At 40.6% G+C, this 23244-nt stretch overlaps 1 protein-coding gene across 2 annotated transcripts in view; it reads left to right on the top strand.

Moving 5' to 3' along the window:
• Nucleotides 1-23244, top strand: part of fbn1 (fibrillin 1) — an 82672-nt gene that overhangs the window by 4031 nt on the left and 55397 nt on the right. For both annotated transcript variants that reach the window (XM_073853914.1, XM_055174970.2), the window contains exons 4-7: nt 335-433; nt 5982-6077; nt 6166-6261; nt 19767-19964. In XM_073853914.1, coding sequence (XP_073710015.1) covers nt 335-433; nt 5982-6077; nt 6166-6261; nt 19767-19964 — 489 coding nt within the window. The remainder of the gene's footprint in view (nt 1-334; nt 434-5981; nt 6078-6165; nt 6262-19766; nt 19965-23244) is intronic.

Here is a 23244-nt window from a genome sequence, read left to right as displayed (position 1 = left end):
ATAACTTTTCTGCATGTTGTGTTTGGTGATATTGGCGGTCTGCCGTCTTGGCTGGAGTGATGTTGTTTACATGTGGAGGTCAATGGTGTTAACATTTCAACAGAGAAAGTCACAATAGCTCAGATTCTCCTAGAGTTTATGACCTCTCATTAACTGTGTTTACATGCATAATGATGCATAAGAGCGTGTGAATGACATGCTCTCTCAGGATATTCCCTGTTACTGAATATATTTTGGTTTAAATGTGCATGCAAACTTCATGATACAGGCAACCGTGAAAGACAAAAAAAGACAACCATCAATAAATGCATTTCTTTTTTTGTTCATTTTCTAGCAATTTGTCGTAGCTCCTGTGGGGATGGATTCTGCTCCAGACCCAATATGTGCACCTGTCCGACCGGTCAGATTGCAGCCACTTGCGGATCCAAATCAGGTACCAAAGTTCTGTTTGTCTGTGGGTCTGTCAACTCTTCTTTCACTTCCTGTTTCTTGTAATGACATCATTATTGTCCATTCTAGGCTGGGTTCCATTTCTGACACTCTTTCTGTTTAATGCTTTTCCTAGATAATAACTTTTGTTCTTGCGAGATTCACATGTAACATTTATACACTGTTTATTCGAAGTCCATCAGAAAATGCACTTATCCCGGCACAAGAGGAGCCGGTGAGAGGTCATTTAAAGGTGACATAGAATGATTGAACGGGGTATTCATTTGTTATGTGACATGTAGACAACAAAATTTTGGTTGTGTCTGTAATGCCTTAGAAGCTTCCTAAAAACCTCTCTCAGAACACTATATTAGGGTGGGGGATTTCAAACGCGTGGTTTTGCACCTATGTGGTGTCCCTTCAGGCTTAACTGGCCTTAAGGGTCATAAGGTTTCATTATGAAATGCAAGCAGTTGATGCTGATTGGCTGCCTTTGCTGCCACTCAAAAGAATGTAAACTTCGGCATCTTCAGAACACGGACAGACCAAAATGTTACAGATAGAAGAGAACAACTCGGAACGCGACTCACCATTTCGCTTTGAACTTCGCGAACACTGCTGCAGTTTACTTCCCATTGAAGGTGAGAGGCCGGATGTATGCAAATTATTTTGAAGGGGAGGGAATTGAATTAGAGTGGGGGGGGGGTTGCGATGCATTTTATGTAATATGTATCCGTTGTTCAGATTGGGCCATTTTCTGGCAGACATTTCTAAAGGAGGAATTTCTATGAAACGGAGGTGTTCAGAATGTCTAGCACTTCACGAGTTCACACTAACAAATAATTCAGAACAGAGTTATTAATATGCGTATTTGGCGTGCTGTCCGAGGAGAGGGCTCCGAGCTCGTTAATGGCCTGAGCCCGGAGCGCCTCCTGGCGGGGAGAGGGTTCCGGGCTCGGCCTTAGGCCCGAACCCAGAATAATCCCCCCTGTTCTGGTTAGTAAGGTGACTAGGCAAATCGTGCGGAGAAGGGGAGGTGGAGGGATGCTGAAACTATCAAGGAATGAGGGTGAGTTGATTTTCAGTCTATATAGGTTTCTGTTGATGCCGATCAGGTGAAGACCTGATTGCTGATTGTTGACAGCTGGTCATAGTTACAAGGTAATTAGGTTGATTATTTGAACGTGCTCCTCCCGAACTTTGTTAATAAAACATCATTTTTTGTATGTTTGTGAATGTGGGTAGACTACCGTCATTCAACTAAGATAAGGTAAAAACGTTTTTTCATTCTCTGTTACCTTTAATGTTCTCTAGCTGGAGGTAAATTAACTATTATAAAACGGCTCGTTCAGGTTCTTCATTCTGATTGGTTGAAACGTGTTCTAAGCCGTGATAAAATACCCCAGTAACCCCACGGTTCAGACCGCATCACAAGTATCACTGCGCCACTGTTGCTGCGTACTGATTTATGAAAATAAACACCACAGTCTTTAATCATTTTTTTATTTTTTTACATTTGCACAATTATGGCGATATCCAGATAAATGTCAATAAATAAAACAATTCATCAATAAAGAGAAAACGTTCTCTGAAGTTTTTTTTGTCTTATTGATATTTCCGATATTATCCACAAGATGGCAATCTTGAACAACTTAAACACTGATGCATTCACTCGATACAAAAGCAAATGTTGTGGTGGATTTAGCGTGACGTGTAAGTTTTGATGGCTCTGAATCTGATCTCTTACAAAAGTTCTTCACAAAAATGTAATTATCTCCGCTTTTAGCTGAAAATTTGAGAGGTGATAACTGATAAGAGAACAAATGAAGGTAGGATGAAACGGTTTTTGATGTTGTTGGAAAGCGGATGGACTGTTCTTTCATTTGATATTTTATGTTTATTTAAAGAAGATAATTTTTCTCTAAGGCATTAAACTAAAACTGGGTGGCAACTTAAAAAAAAAAAAAACGCTGACGGGGAAAGAGTTAAGCATGCTTACAAACATATTTGATCATCACTTCAACAGTTGCACGATATAAATGTTAATCTATATTTTAGATGAATGTTGATTTATAAAAACAAACACCACAGTCTTTAATCATATTTTTATTGTGTCTTTGCTGCGTCTGTGTTTGTTGGGAACTGCGCTCTGTTTCAGTCACACTTGATTCTGAGGAACTACTTTGTTTGGCCGAAGAGTAATATTTGTACTAATATTATTACAACTTATTTGTGTTTTATTTTATGAAATCCTGCTATGTATATGAAGTAACCGTTTTATAAACGCAATAAGCCCCGCGAAGCAGTGGGGTTACAGTGCATTTTATAACAGCTAAAGGGGTTTTAGGCACTCCGCTTCACGTCGTACCTAACAACGCCCCTTAGCTGTTATAAAATGCACTGGTAACCCCACTGCTTCTTGGGGCTTATTGCTTTAATTTAGCGGTAATCTCTATTAGATAAATAAGAATGCAGTACTGCTAATAGTGATAATATTAACAGTTATAATGTAATGGTTACACTTTATAATAAGGGTTCATGAATCATAATGAACTTATTTTTACTTCAGCCATCATTAAGTACAACATGACATGTTTTTTAGTTGTTAGTCAATGTATTAATAAACATTGAATTTATGTGTTGAGTCCGAGGGGCAATTTTCTGATCTCTCTGATGAAGCCAATATGAAAGTGTTTCATCGACTGTCCGCTAGAGGCTCCAAAAGGATTCCCATAGACCTCCATGTTAAATGGGCCAACTTTACAGTAGAAAATAATATGTTTACAGCCTGGTACAAAAATAGTTTTAAGTCTGTATAGCAAATTTTGCCCTTTATGACAACTGTGAGGGGGGTGAACTCATTCGTTTAAATTATATTAAGCCTTAAAGTTCTCCATAATTAAAGGCGTGGCCACTTGAGTGACAGGTGAACAGCCACTGCTGTCACTAGAGTCGTGCTAGGTGGGTGTGGTTATAGCAACCAGCCACCTTAGGTCCACCCACGTCCCGCCCCTTTACCCATTTTCGATTATCTGCGAGTGATGCATGGTGACCATAGACTGTAAAAAAATGGACGACGCGACGTCGCCTCCCACCATTGTAATGAATTGAAGCCAAAAATGTCCGACCACGGTCGCCGCCATGTTACGTAAAAACGTCAGTTTGGAGCCGAGGCATGCGCAGAAGGAATCGTCCGTGAAGCCAGAGGCGGAGCCGCGGTATCAAATTTCCGCCCAAACGCTCGCGCGACCAATTCAACCACTCCAATCATAACGACACGCCCCGTTTCTATAGCATCAAATTACAAGCTAAAATGAAACTTATCACAAAAATGAACACTTGAACATATATCAGCGTGATAACAACTACTTGAAAGGAACAAAACCCTCTTTCGAAAACTTTTATTGGAAGTGTAAATATTTTTTTTTATTTAGAGCAAAGTCCTATTCATTTGAATGGAGAGGGCGGGGTTATGACTTGTACTGCAGCCAGCCACCAGGGGGCGATCAAAGAGCCAGAGGCTTCACTATTCAAGGCTTATGAGGCACACCCGGTGGTGACGTGCGGCCAAGATGCCGACAGCTGGCACCGCCTAATTTAAGCTTCAAAAATGATCTTCAGAAACCTATGGGTGACGTCACAGACACTACGTCCATATTTTTTACAGTCTATGGTTGAGTCACGAGTCTTGTTGTAGTTAATGATGACTCTTTATTAGTTCATGGTTAGTACATGCCTTAAAGGGATACTTCACCGATTTAGCATTCAGCTTTGTATCTGTAGAAACCCGGCAGTATTACTGAATGACCATGTTTCCCTCCCTCATTTCCCCCTCAGAGGAGAGATATCTGCATTTTGGTTCTGCAAAAAAGTCCTCCGATGATGTAATATGACGATTTTTGCATCATCGGAGGACTTTTTTGCAGAACCAAAATGCAGATATCTCTCCTCTCAGGGGGAAATGATGGAGGGAAACATGGTCATTCAGTAATACTGCCGGGTTTCTACAGATACAAAGCTGAATGCTAAATCGGTGAAGTATCCCTTTAATGCAGCATTACTTCACATTTAAGTAAGAATTAATTTAGATCCGTTTATTATGGTTCATGGCCCCTTATTATAGAGTCTTACCAATAATTACAGTAATCTGATGATTTATTTTTCATAGAATAAAGCCTGATTGTGTGATAATAAACAGTGTTATTAAAGTAACATCTTATAGTCTGTTTTAGAAAAGAAGCTCTTAATACTGCTGACAAGAGATGTTTGTGTTAAAAAAATGTCATCTGAAATGCTGCTTAGTTTTTTTTTCTATTAAAAGAGAACAGAATATTTCAATAATGATTAGAGAGCATTTGTGTGTAATTTGAGTTGGACAGAAATCTGAAAACTTGAGAATGACCTGCTCAAAGTTCATTAAAGCAACTATTTCAAATGCTGAAGTGATTTTTTATTTATTTATTAGTTAGAATATGTATAACTAATAAATAATTGTTGTTGCAGCCATATACTCCACAATGACATCATTTTCACCGTGCACACCAATACGCAAATGCGGATGCGTCAAGTAAAAACAAGGCATTACTAGTGCTCAATCGATATGAGTTATGTGATGTCTATAATGCAGAGTGACAAATAGTCAAAATAAATATAATGTATTTATTGATGGCTTAATGTCAGTGATGAGCTATTGTGTTCATGATCAGTCATCAATCCCTAAACTTACTGATCTGTTCTAAACATAATAACTGAAGCAGTAAGTCTTGTTTGTGTTTCTCAGAATGTAGTTTTTTTTATTGAGACACAATCTTGATTAAAAGCATCCTGTTTGAGAGGTATTAGATATTGCTGGATTAAGGGGGTTGGAAATCATGGTATAGAGTTGTGCAAAGGTGGGAACATTAGTTGTGTGTCTGATCTGTGTGTGTGGGATGGGTGTGTGTCATTTGGAGTCTGTCCACAGTCAACAGGCCTCACCCTCAGCTTACTGCTCACTGGAGTAGAGCTAAAGCCTTACTGTCAGAAGATACTTGTGTGTGTGTGCATGCATGTGTATTTGTGCACGCGTGTTTGTGTGTGCATGTGTTTGTTTGTTTGTGCATGCATTCATATGTGTGTGTTTGCGTGTGTGCTTGTGTGTGTTCATACTGTACATCCAATAATAATGTTGTTTTACATGTTTGCATTTGCATGCATACAAATTATATCAAGATTCATATATAAACAGAAATCTGAGATATAATCTTTTTAGGATAAAGTAATTTGTATGTGTTAAGTAAATAAAGTGTGTGTGTGTGTGTGTGTGTGTGTGTGTGCTGCATGCAGGGCTCTACATTAATATCTGCTTAATGCAGGTGAATTTTAGACGGTCACTCTAACTAGTCACTCTGGTGGGGTTAAATTTTTTATCCAGTACATTTGATGTGTTCGACTTCATGCAGTGGTGTGCAGAATGATTGGCTTATAACATAAAAATACTGTGAGATGTTAGACGATGTTTGTGTGTTTGTTGTTTGGGTTGTGTAAGTAATGTGTGTAATGTGTGTCTTCAGTTCAGAACTGTAACATCCGCTGTGTAAATGGAGGCACGTGTTTGGAGGATAAGTGTTTGTGTCAGAAAGGATACAATGGAGCTCACTGCGGCCAGCGTAAGACATCCCATAATAACACACACTCATAATCTGTACTCACACACATCAGTGTCATTTCACTAAGATTATCTCTGTCTCTCTTTAGCGGTGTGTGAGGCAGGCTGTCTGAACGGAGGTCGATGTGTCGCCCCAAATCGTTGTCTGTGTAATTACGGCTTCACTGGGGCTCAGTGTGAAAGAGGTAACACACGCACACACACCCATGCATGCACACACACACACACACACACACACACACACACACACACACACACACACACACACACACACACACACACACACACACACACGTGTGAGACACGTGTTATAATGTGCGGTATCTGATTGGTTAGAGACGTTAGGGTTACAAGTGTATAACAGCATATATCAGCTTAACATCACATTTTCAAACTATTCCACAGGAATGTCATGATGTCCAAAAACAACCATCTGATGCATGTGAACTAGTTAAGAAATAACAGACAGAACTGACTGCACCATCCGCCCAGAACCGGTTTGTGTGTGATGTGATGAGCTGCAGATGTGAACCAAGACTGACTGTTCTGTTTGTTTGATGCTGGACTTTAAAAACATAAAACTAGAAACATCTTCTGACACAAATGAAATCAATCAGAGTGTTTAGCAGTGTCCCCAGTAATAAGTGTAGTTCATTTAAAAGCAGTTAGACTTGTAATTGTGCAGGTGCAGTCTTCATATAAGGACACATGTACACCAAAGTGTTTTTCTTAAGGCCTGATGCATATTATTTAATTGTTTGCAATAGGAGCGTCATGCTCTGTGTTTTTAACCAGATGCCCATAGAAACGCTGGTAAAACACTGAGCTCACTAATATCGTCTCGGTTACGTATGTAACCCTCGTTCTCTGAAGGAAGGGAACGGAGACGTCACGTCGTGACCGACGAATTGGGAACCGCTTTGCGGAGAGCTATCTACTTCGAGAAACTAACAAAATGCCAATGATATTATTTGCGGAGTGCTCGGCCTGGTAACAGCAATGGAACAGCAAACTGTTTCCTTCAGGAAACGAGGGTTACATATGTAACCGAGACGTTCCATTTCAGTCGGTCACTACGACGTCACGTCGTAACCGACAAATTGGGAATCCCTACCAAAACGCCACTGCAGCTGAACCCTTCCAGTGCCTGCAAAAGCCCTCCGCCCTCCCTGTAGGGGGCAGAACCTAAGGCTTACTGCAGAAGGCCGGTCACTACCTGTTCCTTATCCCACAATAGTGAACCAGAGAAATGGGGAAGTGACCTACACTGGCGGGACTAGGAACACTGCGGAAGCCATCCCCTAAGAAGGTTAAACTGGATGACACATGAATTTGAAACAACCGACCGGTTGCTCATATAGAGGTCTCTGAACAATACATGGTATGACAGAGAGACGCAGAGCTGGCTCTGCTAAGGGAAAACGTGGAGGATTTTAACCCCACGGACTATACACACATAGGAACCCTACGTAGGGGACACAATGTGGGCGGCTAGCCTACACAGGTTTTCAAATAATACATCAGTGATAGGCTGACAGCCATTGCTTTGCAACATCAGCCATCGAGGCGGTGGAGGAGAGCTGAAAACATTTTTTGTGATGTTTTTGCACATAATGGTGCAAATGTGCAGCACCAAAATAGAGGCTGCAAGCCGACATACGAGTCGACCCTCTGTGTTCTCACTGGTTTAAAGAGAGAACCCGAGAGGAAACCGTCTCGATACAAACACTATAGGATCTAGTAAACGTATTAGGTTGACACAATCCAATGGGACATCCTCTGGTTGGTGACAGCTTTTCCTTTCTCTGCTGACCACCGTAACAGACAAAGAGCTGGTCTGAGGTCCTAAAGCTTGCGTTCTGTCTATGTAAACACGTAGTGCACGAACAGGGCACAACAAAGCCATGGCTGGGTCTCCCTCTTCCAAAGGCAACGCTTGCAAGTTCACCACCTGATCTCTTAAAGGAGTGGTGGGAACTTTAGGCACAAAGCTGGGCTGGGGTCTCAGTGTTACGCTGGATGCAGTGGGCCCGACCTGAAGGCACGAATCGTTGACCGAAAATGCATGAAGGGTCCCCTATCCTTTTAACAGAAGCCAATGCGAGGAAAGTTAGAGTTTTCATTCTGAGAAATTTATACTGCATACACAGTATGCAGAGGCTCAAAGGGAGCATCCTGGAGTGACTTCAGCACCAAGGACAGGTCCCAAGGAGGAATAGAGGGAGGGCGTGAAGGATTTATCCTTCCTGAACCTCTGAGAAATCTGATGACCAGGTCATGCTGACCCACAATTCTGTTGTTTACGGGTGAATAGTGAGCGGATATCGCAGGGATATCGACTTTAATAGTGGATGGTGACAGCCTATTCTCTAAACGGTGCTGGAGATATGAAAGCACGACACTGATTGGGCATTCTCAGGGTGTTCTTGTTGAGAAGAACACCAGTCGACAAACAGGTTCCATTTAAGTGCGTAAGCCTGTCTCATAGACGGGCTCACGCTGCAACGATAGTGTTAGATACCTCTACGGTAAATCACTCAGAACCTCCGCGCTCCATCCAGAGACCACACATAGAGGCTCCAGAGGTCGGGGGGCGGGAGCCATAATGTGCCCCCTTCTTGAGAAAGAAGGTCCTCCTTCAGGGGAATCTCCCAGGGAGGGGCTGTTGCGAGGAGAGAGAGTTCTGAAAACCAAGTTATGGTTGTCCAATACGGTGCAACTAAGAGCATGCTCTCCTCGTCCTCCCTGATTTTGCACAGCGCTCACTGGGGGAAATGCATATTTGCACAGACAACGCAGTCAGCTGTGTGCAAGTGCATCCACCCCGAGTGTGCCCTCGGTTAATGAATAAAACATGCGACAATGAGAAGTCTCTGGAGATGCAAACAGATTTATCTGCACTCTGACGAAACATTTCCAATTAGCCGAACCGACTGGGGATGGAGTCGCGCAGCTCGAGAGAGTGCGTCTGCTGCTATATTGCGCAAGCCCGGAATGTAGATGGCATGAAGGTACCTCAGATGCTTCTGACTCCATAAAAGGAGATGACGGGCGAGATGCGACAGGTGACGAGAGAGTAAACCGCCTTGGCGATTGATATACGCAACAGTCGCAGTGTTGTCTGTGCGAACTAATACGTCTTTGCCTCGTAACTTGTTGCTGAAACAGACGAGCGCAAGATATACAGGCCACATTTCTCGGCAGTTTATGTGTCAATGCAGCTAGGGTGTCGTCCAGACCCCCGAAGCCACAAGCCCGTTGTATGTGCCCCCCACCCCATGTTGGAGGCATCTGTGCATACTATTGCATGTCTGGAGACCTGTCTCAGAGGCACGCCAGCTCGGAGAAACGAACGGTCTAGCCACGGAGTGAAAGTGAGATGACACGCAGGTGTAATGATAACACGGTGAATGCCACAAAGCCAGGCTCTCCACGGGACTCGGTCGTGAAGCTAACGCTGAAGCAGTCTCATATGGAGCAGCCAGAGCGGTGTCACAGCCGCTGCTGCTACCATATGCCCCAGGAACTTATGAAATTGTTTAAGCGGGACCTCCCTCTTGCTCTTGAATGTATTCAGGCAAGTCGGTATTGACTGTACACACACATCTGTTAGACGTGCTGTCAAATCGACCGAGTCCAGTTCCATCCCAAAAAAAAGATCCTCTGCACGAGGCAAAGTTTGCTCTTTTCCCAGTTGATCCGAAGACCCATACGAGCGAGGTGTTTGAGAGTTAAGTCTCTGTGAGCTTGCAGCGTTTGACGTGATTGAGCTATTATGAGCCAATTGTCTAGATACACAAGAATGTGCACACCTTTCTCTCTCAGAGGTTTTAAAGCCCCACTACTTTGGTGAATACACAGGGTGAGAGAGAGATTTCTTGGGTACAATAAAGTAAGGGCTGTAAAACCCCGACCTCATCTCGGCTGCGTCCTTTTCCAGTAGGACGGAAATCTCTGCACATAATACATACTCATCGGCAGCTCTCACCACAGTGAAATGAACGCCGGAGAATTTGGGGGGAAGCATTTCGGCCACATTGACAATAGTGTTGTGTAATGTAACACTCACCTGAGAGGCTGAACAGGTGAGACTTTGTGAGGGTCTCAAGCTGATCGGAGCATTCGGTGGCGATGGAGGAGTGGGAGAACGATGGGTAACGAGCCGGTTTGTAGTTCCGTGACTTCTGTGGAGACCTGAAAGATGGGTTATGAGCCTGTGTGCATCTCGAGCACTCCTGTGAAGAGCCAGAGGATGAGGAAGGGTGCCTTCACCAGCGGGCTGAACGGGTGGGGCAAGCTGCTTGCGGCGGGTTCTTATATGCTGCCTGGATGAAGGAATGAAGGTAGCCATAGCAGGACACCCTTGGCGAGGAGCAGGCTGAGGCGCCGACGAGGCGGTAGGGGCAGCTGGGTTTCGACGTGGCAAGATGGCCTCAGTCTGCTTTGGGCGGCCGAGAACTGTTGAAAGCTGGTCTGGTCGAGAGAGGTGAGGGGATATGCTGATGTGGTCGGTTCCGGGAGGAAAACAGGGTTTCCACGACTGAGTCAGCTCACCATGCACCTCGGGAAAGAAAGGCACAGGGGATGAGGGCTGAAAAGCCCAAGCATCCCTGAAGTACCAATCGTAGAGGCGGGACGTTCGGGTGGGGAACGTTGAGTCCACACCAAGCCAAGCGCCACCGCCGCCCAAGCGAGCATGGGCACCTCCTCTGGGTCTCCGCGAAGCAGTTCCCAATTCGTTGGTCACGACGTGACGTCGTAGTGACCGACTGAAAGGAAATTTTTTTTACTCTGGTCTCCAATTGCATTAGAGGAGGGACAAATATCACACCAACCAACTGGTGCTTCGCACATCAGCTGATTTCAAACAAAACAGATGTAACTACGCACTTTAGCTGTAAAACATTGGCAAGTGCCCAAAGTCTGCATTTTCAGAAGAGCATCACATTTAAGCTAGTGCTGTCAATCGATTAAAATATTTAATCTAGATTAATTGTATGATTAATTGCAAATTTTTATCTGTTATACATTTACCTTATTTTAGGGCTGTCAAAATTAACGCGGTAATAACGTGTTAACGCAAATTCATTTTAACGGCACTAATTTTATTAACGCACGATTAACGCAACACATAATTTCTGTTTGTCGCACAGCTGGATGAATTGAGGCACAGCAAGTCACCCGCGGTGTCTAGATGAGTCAGAGGTTTTCATAAAAATAAGAACATTAAGCTCTCGTCTAGCGAATCCAATGCTGTAAATGGTCATTAAATATCTAAAATGATCTTTATCTGCACGTTTCCTGAGAGGTGTACCATCCCAAATCCATAATCTAAAACAAAGATGCGTCATCATTCACTTTTTGGTTTCGTTTTTAAAGCATTCAGAAATGATAGAAAATAGACTGCAGGACTTGCTTGATGTTAAAATAATTATTACGAGTGACAAGACTCAAAAGCGATGTCTGACGCAGACGTCTGAAACGCATGCATACAAACGCCCGTGCACAACTCCGATATATATAGACATCTAACACAAAATTACAGTTTTAAAAATATCTGTTTTGACAAGAATTCACGCAGGTATGACCTATAATCTGTTATATCTGAAGTGAATGTTTGGATTAACTGTTGAGTAAAAGTATCTGTTGTTTAACATTATATTAAACCCTTCCATTAGCCTACAGCATTGTTCCCCAGGTCTTGCCCGGGAGGGCCGGAGCTCTGCAGAGTTTGGCTCCAACCCTGATCAAACACACCTGAGCAAGCTAATCAAGGTCTTCATGATCACTAGAAAATCACAGGTGGGTGGGTTTGGTTAGGGTTGGACTTAAACTCTGTAGCGCTCCGGCCCTCCAGGGTAAGATTTGGGGAACCCTGGCCTACAGTATCTTAAAGCAGTCTGTCTCAATGTCAAAATTAAACAATAAAAGAAAAACATATGAAGAGTTTGGTTCCAAAACGCGATAAACGCCATTTAAAAAAAAAAATGAGTTACTGCCAAAATCAGTATTATATCAGGTCAGTATTTAAAAGTAAATTCTTAATTTTACGCAAAATCCAATATCCATTGGGTTATTCTGTCATCTTTTCTCCCTTTTTTCCTAAAATGCGATAAACGCCACTCCTCCTTTTTTACAGAACGCAATAAATCCATTCCAGAAATTACAGCCCACCAGTCACGCAATGTAAACAAACAATGGCGACGCGCTGAGTACACGGAGTCCTAGTTTTCCTCATCTACTTTGTACTTTGTGATCAACAAACAAAACAAAATGATACTTTAATTGCATTGCTAAACCTGTGATGGGAAAGAAACGTAAGCCATCAACATCTAATAATTTCCACGAGAGGCACTCGGGTGCTTGTTTTCCCAACAGCATCAAGCCTATCATGCTAAAACATTGACCCCAGAGGATCTTATGAAAACATTACATTATTTTACTCAAAGTCGAGCAGGACCAAAACATTTTACAACTGATCGCTGTGAAAATGTAAAGAGACGACGTCAAGTAACCGCAGCAATGACAGTGTTCTTAATATAACAAAGTAAGTGTTTTGGTTAATGCCATTAATGTTTATTATTTAATCAGTGTATACCACTAGTCAACTAAATAAATATAAAATGGTAAAGATGAATGCACATTTATACATTGATTTAATAGATTTATAGCATTTTGAAATAAAAAACTGTCATGGATTTATGGCATTTTGTGGTTTTTATAATAAATCTTTGAAAATCAAGTTATGGATTTGAATTTTTTATGTTTTTATAACCTAAAGATGCTATGTGAAAGTTTGTAACAGAAAAGAGTGGTTTTCATCTTGTCACTTTCTTACCGAACACGTTTTTACCGAAATTTGTCAAAATGGATTTATTGCGTTTTGGAACCAAACTCTTCATATATTTAACACATCGTCGCTGCCCGATGAAACTCACGTATGTCCAAAACGGTAACTTTTCAGGAAGTGAAAAAAACACCGTATATCAAAAGCAGTTGAATGTAGCGTTGTCATACTTGGTACGGCATATTTACATGTAACCATATTCTTGCCAGTGTAATGATATAATCCACATTTGACCGAAATTGAGTTTAAATGGACATGCGTGCATATTTTACAGTAACTGTGATCGATACGCGTTCTTCCGATCATTAATTAGAATGGCAAAGTCGCGTTTTATATTGACAGATGAATACGCTCAGTTTATTAAATAGCCTACGTCTTAGTTAAATACGCTTACTTTATTTAATATTAATTATAAGTGTATTAAATGTCTCTTGCAAGCTATGAAGGGACAATGAATCAATACACTGACAAAATCCCTGCAACACCAGCTCAACCGAACAATACCAAAGCACCACAACGTAGAAAACAGCAGCGCGTTTAATAAATGATTACAATGAATTTCATTACATATGTACAAGAAAACACACCATCAGCATACAACGCAACATATGTGACCCTTTACCACAAAACCAGTCTTAAGCATCGCTTGATTTTTCAGAACATTTTAACCAAATGCTTTCACAAAGTGGTGGGGAAATCCCCAGCGTATAACACCAATGCTAGACAGATACTTTGTTTGCACAGTCCTACCGTAATTAAGTAACTCATAGATGTTAGTCTGGCGTCCGGGGGAAACGTTTACCTCGAAGGAAAGTCATTGTCATGTTTAATCGGCTATATCCAGTGCTGAGCTTCGATGAAACTTTACGAGACCGGCGAGATGCTTCACAGGCGGAAGATATGCGGCGTGATTGACAGCTTTGACACCAAACGGGTACGTGAAAATCAAATGACATGATTCCACAAGTTTTCATTGGCTATTTAGGTATGTGACGCATACAGTATATGGAAATGAACCTGGACATTCAATCTGTCGAAAAATCTTAAAATCGGCAAAATGAACGGTAACACTTTATTTTACGACCCGCAAAGTACCGCGTAATTAAACCGAATTTACAGCGTACCTATTTGTAACAACAGAGTACCTCTAGAGTACGTACTTGTAGTTATAAGGGAACAATATTTTAAGTTTGGTGTAATAAGGGGGTAAGAATATATGGAAAATTATTCTCTAAGTATTTCATAATTACAGGGTACCTATTGTAATATTACGTGGTATGTATGACTTACGTCTATGGGTAATATGGTCTGTGTAATATGTTTTTTTTTCATATACTACTTATCTGATGAAGTGTATTGTATAGCCTACAGTTGATGTCTACAAGCCACGTCGGCAAATAATATATAACAGCACAATAAAAATAATAGCAACTTGTACCTCTTTGATCTGTATATGTATACAGGAGTTACCAGGTAACTCTTATATTTGCGGGTTGTAAATTAAAGTGGGGCTTATTCCCCGCTTGTTCTCTGTATGTACCAGGTAACTCTTATATTTGCGGGCTGTAAATTAAAGTGGGGCTTATTCCCCGCTTGTTCTCTGTATGTACCAGGTAACTCTTATATTTGCGGGCTGTAAATTAAAGTGGGGCTTATTCCCCGCTTGTTCTCTGTATGTACCAGGTAACTCTTATATTTGCGGGCTGTAAATTAAAGTGGGGCTTATTCCCCGCTTGTTCTCTGTATGTACCAGGTAACTCTTATATTTGCGGGTTGTAAATTAAAGTGGGGCTTATTCCCCGCTTGTTCTCTGTATGTACCAGGTAACTCTTATATTTGCGGGCTGTAAATTAAAGTGGGGCTTATTCCCCGCTTGTTCTCTGTATGTACCAGGTAACTCTTATATTTGCGGGCTTTAAATTAAAGTGGGGCTTATTCCCCGCTTGTTCTCTGTATGTACCAGGTAACTCTTACCTTTGCGGGCTGTAAACTAAAGTGGTGCTTTGTTCACCTCTTGTTATAAATGTTATAGGGTAAATACCATAAACATACAGAATATTGTTATTTTTATTTTAAAGCAACTTCTTTCAAAACAGCTTTAAAACACTATAATTAAGCCAACACTTAATTTTTATTAACACAAAACTTTTATTTCAAATAAAAAGTCATGACAATTTTTCGTTGTTTTTGCGGCTGGCTTCCTCTGTTGGTGTTCTTGTCCACTCGGATGTTGAGTTGATGTCGTCTCACAAATGCTGTTCTGCATTACATATAAAAACATAAATGAAAGCCTTCAGTAAATGTTTCTTCGCTGTGTCTTGACAAAAAAACTGAGTTTTCTGAGCTAGTTATTAACTTTAGGCTAATTTATGTGCTAGCTAACCTGCTGCTACAATTAGCTGGCAACTGTCTTGAAAAAAACATTGTTTGAAATGCGTGAGTCATGTATTAACAAAACCAGTTACCTTATTCAGCATGCGGATCCTGCTCACATCACTTGCAGCCGTACTCCACAGTGTTGAAAGTTTTTAAAACCTCTTAAAGAAATTTCACCTCAGGATCGCGTTCCAGCAAACCTCCTGCAGACGGCCGCGCGCTCTACACCTACGCATGTAGTCGTCGTTTGCTTTAGCGGGTGCTGATATCTTCTGTTGTTTCATTCTGGTTTGCCATTGCATACATTATATTTGGCTAAAATACTTGTGTTTACACATGTTACAAAGTTTTATTCCACCAATGATAACACCTATTAAAAATAAACAAATAGCGTGCTGCTTTGTGGTCATTATTGTGTCATTTGAAATAAAAGAGTTTCAGAGACAAAATTGCAAAGCACCACTTCAAATATGTCCGCAAATGTAAGAGTTTTCTGGTAAATAGGGAATAAGTTGCTATTTTTATTGTACTTACCTTAAAAAAAGATAACCACATTAAATCAGCTGGACTTTTGTAAAAGCAAGTAATATAGGCTACTAAAATGAAAGTGATGTGCTGTTATATTTATTTGCCGATGTGGCTCCTAGACATTGACTGTATACAACATTCAGTAGTCAATATGAAAAATTCACAATAAAATCATAAAAAAATAAAACATAATTTCCCCATAGACTTGACTAAGTCATACATACCACGTAATATTACAATAGGTACCCTGTAGTTATAAAATACTTAGAGTATAAATAATTTATAATTCTTCATATTCTTACCCTCTTATTACCCCAAACTTAAAATATTATTCCCTCATACCTACAAGTACGTACTGTAGAGGTACCCTGTTGTTACAAATAGGTACGCTGTAAATTCGGTGTAATTACGCAGTACTTTGCGGGTCGTAAAATAAAGTGTTACCAAATGAACATACGTGAGTTTCATCGGACAGCGACGATATATTGATATTGTTTTTGCTCTGCTTAAATATGTGTAGTTCTGTCATGCTTTGTCAGATTCCAACAGTTGTTCCAATTGTTTTAAAGTTTTTTAATAGAGAATGTTAAAATATAAATGACTAATTTTTGAAAATTTGCTCATCCCAACTCAATTTGCCAGCACAGGTCACAAATGATGCAACAGCAAACAGAAATGGAGAAAGATCTTCTAAAGGCAAAAACATATATAAAACTATGGTTGATGGTTCTGTTGAAAATGTAAACAGGCTGTTGTATACATACATTTGCATATAGCATATATATTGACCAAATCCATGCTGATTAGAGCATTAAAAACTTGAAAAGTGTTACATTTAGGTAAATTTAGAACAGATTATAATGTGCGATTAATTTGTGATTAATCGCGAGTTAACTCATGAAATCATGTGATTAAACTAGATTTTTTAATCTATTGACAGCCCTACCTTCTTTTTTTTTTTTTTTTTTTTTTTTTTTTTTTTACATTGTATAATTTAATATGTTTTGTTTAGGGCTGTCAAAAGATTAATTTTTTTTTTTTTACCTTCTTTACAGTTTAAGTGCATGTTTAAACCAGCCTACATTTTTGACAGAACCATCAGGCATTGTTTTGTATATGATTTTTCTTTCTCCATTTCTGTTTGCTGCTGCATCATTTGTGACCTGTGCTGGCAAATTGTGTTGGGATGAGCAAATTTTCAAAAATGATTTATATTTTGACATTCTTTTAAAAAACTTCAAAACAATACATGATTTGTTGGAATCTGACGAAAAATGACAGAGCTACGCCTGTTTGAAGTTGACAGAGTTAGCAAAGTTAATTTTGAGAAAATCCAAAAATGACCACATGTGGCCAGACATTGCTTTTCCTGACATTTATACATACCTTATTCTTGTTAATCTATTAGTACAGTCTATCGCACAACAGCTTTTTCCCAGTGGGCGTAACCGCAGTCACTTTCGCCGAAGGTGACGTCACGTGCATACCCTCTATTGTATTCATGTGTCATGCTCTCATTGGTTCCTTGTCAGTATATATAACCCTCATGTTCCCATTGTCTTTGTCAAGCTTTGTTCATCTTTCTGTTTGGTGAGTTCATGCCATGCTATGCTTTTGTTTTGTTCATGTCAAGTTCTTGGTTATGTTTATGTTTCTTTTAATAAAACTGCACTTGGGTTCTAAATCGCTCGTCTCTCAGTGGATTAAATAACCGTACCAAAGACCCGACAATAGGGATGTCAAATTATGCAATTTCCCATATTCGATGATCATTTAAATTAACGATCAATCAATCGAATAATCGTTAACAGTAATAGTGCAATAAGCCTTTACAGCAGTGGCATATAGCCAATGACATAAGTAGGTAAAAATGCCAGCTTCCTCACACAAATTAAGATTTTATTTTGTCTAAATAACATATGCTAGTGGGATTGTAAAATGAGTCCATGTAGTTGGTGTTTTGATAAGATTCAACAATCTAATCTCGTAATGAAATATAATGACTAATAGACACAGTAAACTCCACTTCATAACAGGCACTCTGCACAGTCGGATGAAAGTCCATGCGTCCATGACAAAATAAAAGTTTCATTATCATCAAGTGTTATTTTTCTAGTTGTTCACCTCGCTTTTCGAGTCATTGATACACCGCTTGTTGTAATTATATCCAAAAAGCACACAAAGGGCACTTTTCCCGTCGTCACCTCAGCTGCGGCGTAGTTTCAGCAGAGATGCTTATATTATGAAGACTTCAAACTTCCATTAGAAAACCTGCAAAAGTGTTTAGCGTGTAGCGCCTCAGCCAGTCAATAATGATGATCAATGATATATGTTGCGGGCGTTCAGAGTGTAACTACAGTCAGTTACAGTTTACGTTTAACAGTTTCTTGCCAGAATTTAAGTTTTACATTTGAATCTGTTTATTAAAAACGGCTTCTGGACGCCTTCCCTGTGTAAAGCAGCGTTAGCAGCGCTGCTATGCTAATCTTGCAGGCTTCCCTGAAGAGGGTCTTTGCTTTCAGTATCCGAACTGTGTTTAGATTTTCGTCATCGGACCCTCTCAGATCCACTGCGGATGCCATTTCATTGCGTTAGCAGCCAGCCTCGTCTCGAATGAGGTTAAAAAGCCCAAGTGTGTGTTTGGCATTGAGCATCGTTGTGATCATGGCTAGTTTAACTGCTTCGTGCTTGGTTAGTTTTTTCACCAGCTGTGTATGTGCTTTGCGCAGGCGCCAGACACACGTGCTTGCTTTTTCGACAATCGTTAAGTTTTATCGATTTAATTCTTATCGACATTTAATCGAAGATCGATTAATTGTTAACATCCCTACCCGACAACATAAGTTTACACCTGGTATTAGCATGTGCCTCAGGTTGATCCAGTCTGACATTCTGTCTTATCCAAAACACTGTTCCAAAACAATCTGACCATCAGAAACTGAATCACTTTGTGCCTCGCAGAAACTTTAATGTAGTTGAAGTCAGTCATGTAGATTTTAGTGATACAGGGTTATGTGTGGTTTGTGAACTAAGGCTGGTGTGTGTCTGCTAAAGTCACATTTTTGTTAATGATTGTTAAATTAGATTTGTGCAGGAGTCAGACACTTAGAAATTGAATACAGCAACATTCCCGGAAATTCTCCGAGATTTATTCTGCTGGTGAACTGAGATCACGAGTTTCATAATGAATCAAGCTCAAGTAATTCTGTGTGTGTGTGTCTGTGTGTAGTGTGTCTGTATTTGCAGGTTTGTGTGTGTGTCTTGAGTGTGTGTGTCTGTATGTGTCTGTGTGTATCTTCAGGTTTGTGTGTGTGTGTCTGAGTGTGTGTCTGTACATGTGTTTACGTCTGCATGTAAGCGTCTGTGTGTGCGTCTGCATGGTTTTGTTCTCTCAGAGGTTGAGCAGTGCAGAAAGTGTCACACACATGACATCACATACAAAGGGGGCTATCCTATATTACACATAAACCTCTTTTTTTAGTTAAAAACATTGTATATATGTTTTAAGACTACTGAACATGCCATATTAAAAGTCATTTAATACATTTTTACATTTGGAGACATTTATATAAACAACATGTGTTATGACAAAATGACACATGAAATAACAAGATGACGTGCTTTGACATGCAGTGCCAGCTTTGTACACATATAGAGAACGAGAGCAGGGTTGATGCTGATACCGTATGATCTGTGAAATCAATATTCATTTTCAATAGATCAATAAATAGTGTAAACAGTCACACATGGAGTTGTCGAGTCTTTTCGACCAGGTACCACCACCACCAGTGTATTTGAGAGCTGTGGGAAGCACTTCTGTCTAACACACCCCCTCTGTTCCACATGATACAACATCGTTGTGAAATCTTTCCCAGACGACATTTTAATCTTTCTCTTTATGTGTTCCTGTCTTTAATATATTCTGTGTGTGTTTTGCAGATTACAGAACAGGGCCGTGTTTTGCATCTGTTAATAATCAAATGTGTCAAGGCCAACTGACTGGGATTGTGTGCACGAAGACTCTGTGTTGTGCTACGGTGGGTCGGGCCTGGGGTCACCCGTGTGAACAGTGTCCTGCTCAACCACACCCCTGCCGCAGGGGGTTCATCCCTAATCATCGCTCCGGAGCATGCCAGGGTAAGCACACACATAGTTCAGCTCTAATCGAATCAGACCGGGTTTGGTTGTAATGCTGGAATGCTAACAATCATACTAACAAGGATATGCTGTCAGAACACACTGTCACACGCCTCAACGACCTAGACAATCAACAGCACTTCCCAAAATTTACACTAACACAGCAAACATGCATGCTTTCACTTTCATTATTGTGATGATGTCAGATATGAGCTGTGATGATGATGTGAGCTGTAATGATGTGATGAACTGTGATGAAGTGATGATGTGAGCTGTGATGATGATGTAAGGTGTGATGATGTCAGATATGAGCTGTGATGATGTGAGCTGTAATTATGTGCGCTGTAATGATGTGATGAGCTGTGATGAAGTGATGATGTGAGCTGTGATGATGATGTAAGGTGTGATGATGTCAGATATGAGCTGTGATGATGTGATGAACTGTGATGAAGTGATGATGTGAGCTGTGATGATGATGTAAGGTGTGATGATGTCAGATATGAGTTGTGATTATGTGAGCTGTAATTATGTGCGCTGTAATGATGTGATGAGCTGTGATGAAGTGATGATGTGAGCTGTGATGATGATGTAAGGTGTGATGATGTCAGATATGAGCTGTGATTATGTGAGCTGTGATTATGTGAGCTGTAATGATGTGATGAGCTGTGATGAAGTGATGATGTGAGCTGTGATGATGATGTAAGCTGTGATGATGTCAGATATGAGCTGTGATGATGTGAGCTGTGATGATGTGAGCTGTAATGATGTGATGAGCTGTTTATGTATGAGCGGTGTATGAATGTGTGAGTGAATGGGTGAATGTGAGGCAATATTGTAAAGCGCTTTGGATGGCCATGGGTCTATGAAAGCGGTATATAAATGCAGTCCATTTACCATCTGTGATGAAGTGATGATGTGAGCTGTATATATATATATAACCTTTATTTAACTAGGAAAGTCACATTGAGGTTGTAACCTCTTTTACAAGTGAGACCTAGTCAAGACAGGGTTAGATAGCAAGAATAAACAAATAACAATCCACAGACAAAACCAACATCATTAATAAATACAACAAAGAATACAGCAGCATAAACATTTAGATACTCAATACTGTTCACAGAAACTAAGAAATTAAGAGCAAGTGGAATTCTCAAAGCACCTACACTTAACAATGGCCAATTCTTTTATTCTGTGTTTGAAGTCACCTAAAGAGATAAGGGACTGCAGCTTAAGTTTAGTCTGCATGTCATTCCATGACCAGGGGCCATAATAGAACAGGCTTGACCTTCCAGCCTCAGATTTGATAGCCAGCACTTTAAACTGTAACCAGTTATGTGACCTTAGATTGTGGCAACTTTGGAATGATAAAACTTTCCTATATAAGTAATTTGGAAGTTTTCCTAAAATAACTTTATAAATTAAAATGTACCAATGTTCAAGCCTGCGCAAATGCAAAGATGACCATCCTACCAAACTATAAATGTGATGATGATGTGAGCTGTGATTATGTGAGCTGTGATTATGTGAGCTGTAATGATGTGATGAGCTGTTATGAAGTGTTGATGTGAGCTGTAATGATGTGATGAAGTAATGATGTGAGCTGTGATGATGCTGTTAGCTGTGATGATGCTGTGAGCTGTGATGATGATGTGAGCTGGGATGATGCTGTGAGCTGTGATGATGCTGTGAGCTGTGATGATGATGAGAGCTGGGATGATGCTGTGAGCTGTGATGCTGATGATGATGTGAGCTCAGCTGTGATGATGTGAGCTGTGATGATGCTGTGCGCTGTGATGATGATGTGAGCAATGATGATGTGAGCTGTGATGATGATGTGAGCAGTGATGATGTGAGCTGTGATGATGTGATGATGCTGTGAGCTGTGATGATGATGTGAGCTGTGATTATGCTGTGAGCTGTGATGCTGTGAGCTGTGATTATGCTGTGAGTTGTGATGATGTAAGCTGTGATGATGCTGTGAGCTGTGATGATGATGTGAGCTGTGATGATGATATAAGCTGTGATGATGATGTGAGCTGTGATGATGCTGTGAGCTGTGATGATGCTGTGAGCAATGATGATGTAAGCTGTGATGATGATGTGAGCTGTGATGATGTGATGATAATGTGAGCTGTGATGATGATGTAAGCTGTGATGATGTCAGATATGAGCTGTGATGATGTGAGCTGTAATGATGTGATGATGCTGTGAGCTGTAATGATGATGTGAGCTGTGATGATGTAAGCTGTGATGATGATGTGACGTGTGATGATGATGTAAGCTGTGATGATGCTGTGAGCTGTGATGATCTAAGCTGTGATGATGATGTGAGCTCAGCTGTGATGATCTGAGCTGTGATGATGCTGTGAGCTGTGATGATGATGTGAGCAATGATGATGTGAGCAGTGATGATGTGAGCTGTGATGATGTGATGATGCTGTGAGCTGTGATGATGATGTGAGCTGTGATGATGCTGTAATCTGTGATGATGATGTGAGCTGTGATGATGCTGTGAGCTGTGATGATGATATGAGCAATGATGATGTAAGCTGTGATGATGATGTGAGCAGTGATGATGTGAGCTGTGATGATGTGATGATGATGTGAGCTATGATGTGATCTGTGATGATGATGTGAGCTGTGATGATGTGATGAGGTGATGATGTGAGCTGTGATGATGATGTGAGTTGATGATGTGATCTGTGATGATGATGTGAGCTGTGATGATGTAAGCTGTGATGATGTAAGCCGTGATGATGTGAGCTGTGATGATGATGTGAGCTGTGATGAAGATGTGAGCTGTGATGATGATGTGAGCTGTGATGATGATGTGAACAATGATGATGTAAGCTTTGATGATGATGTGAGCAGTGATGATGATGTAAGCTGTGATGATGTCAGATATGAGCAGTGATGATGTGATGATGCTGTGAGCTGTGATGATGTGATGATGCTGTGAGCTGTGATGATGATGTAAGCTGTGATGATGCTGTGATGGTGATGTGAGCTGTGATGATGATGTAAGCTGTGATGATGATGTAAGCTGTGATGATGTGAACAATGATGATGTAAGCTGTGATGATAATGTAAGCTGTGATGATGTCAGATATGAGCTGTGATGATGTGAGCAGTGATTATGTGAGCTGTGATGATGTGATGATGCTGTGAGCTGTAATGATGATATGATGCTGTGAGCTGTGATGATGTAAGCTGTGATGATGATGTGAGCTGTGATGATGATGTGAGCTGTGATGATGATATAAGCTGTGATGATGATGTG

The sequence above is a fragment of the Misgurnus anguillicaudatus genome, chromosome 15 (genome assembly GCF_027580225.2).
Source record: "Misgurnus anguillicaudatus chromosome 15, ASM2758022v2, whole genome shotgun sequence".
In the NCBI taxonomy this organism is placed as follows: domain Eukaryota; kingdom Metazoa; phylum Chordata; class Actinopteri; order Cypriniformes; family Cobitidae; genus Misgurnus; species Misgurnus anguillicaudatus.
This window is presented reverse-complemented; position numbering and strand designations above follow the sequence as displayed.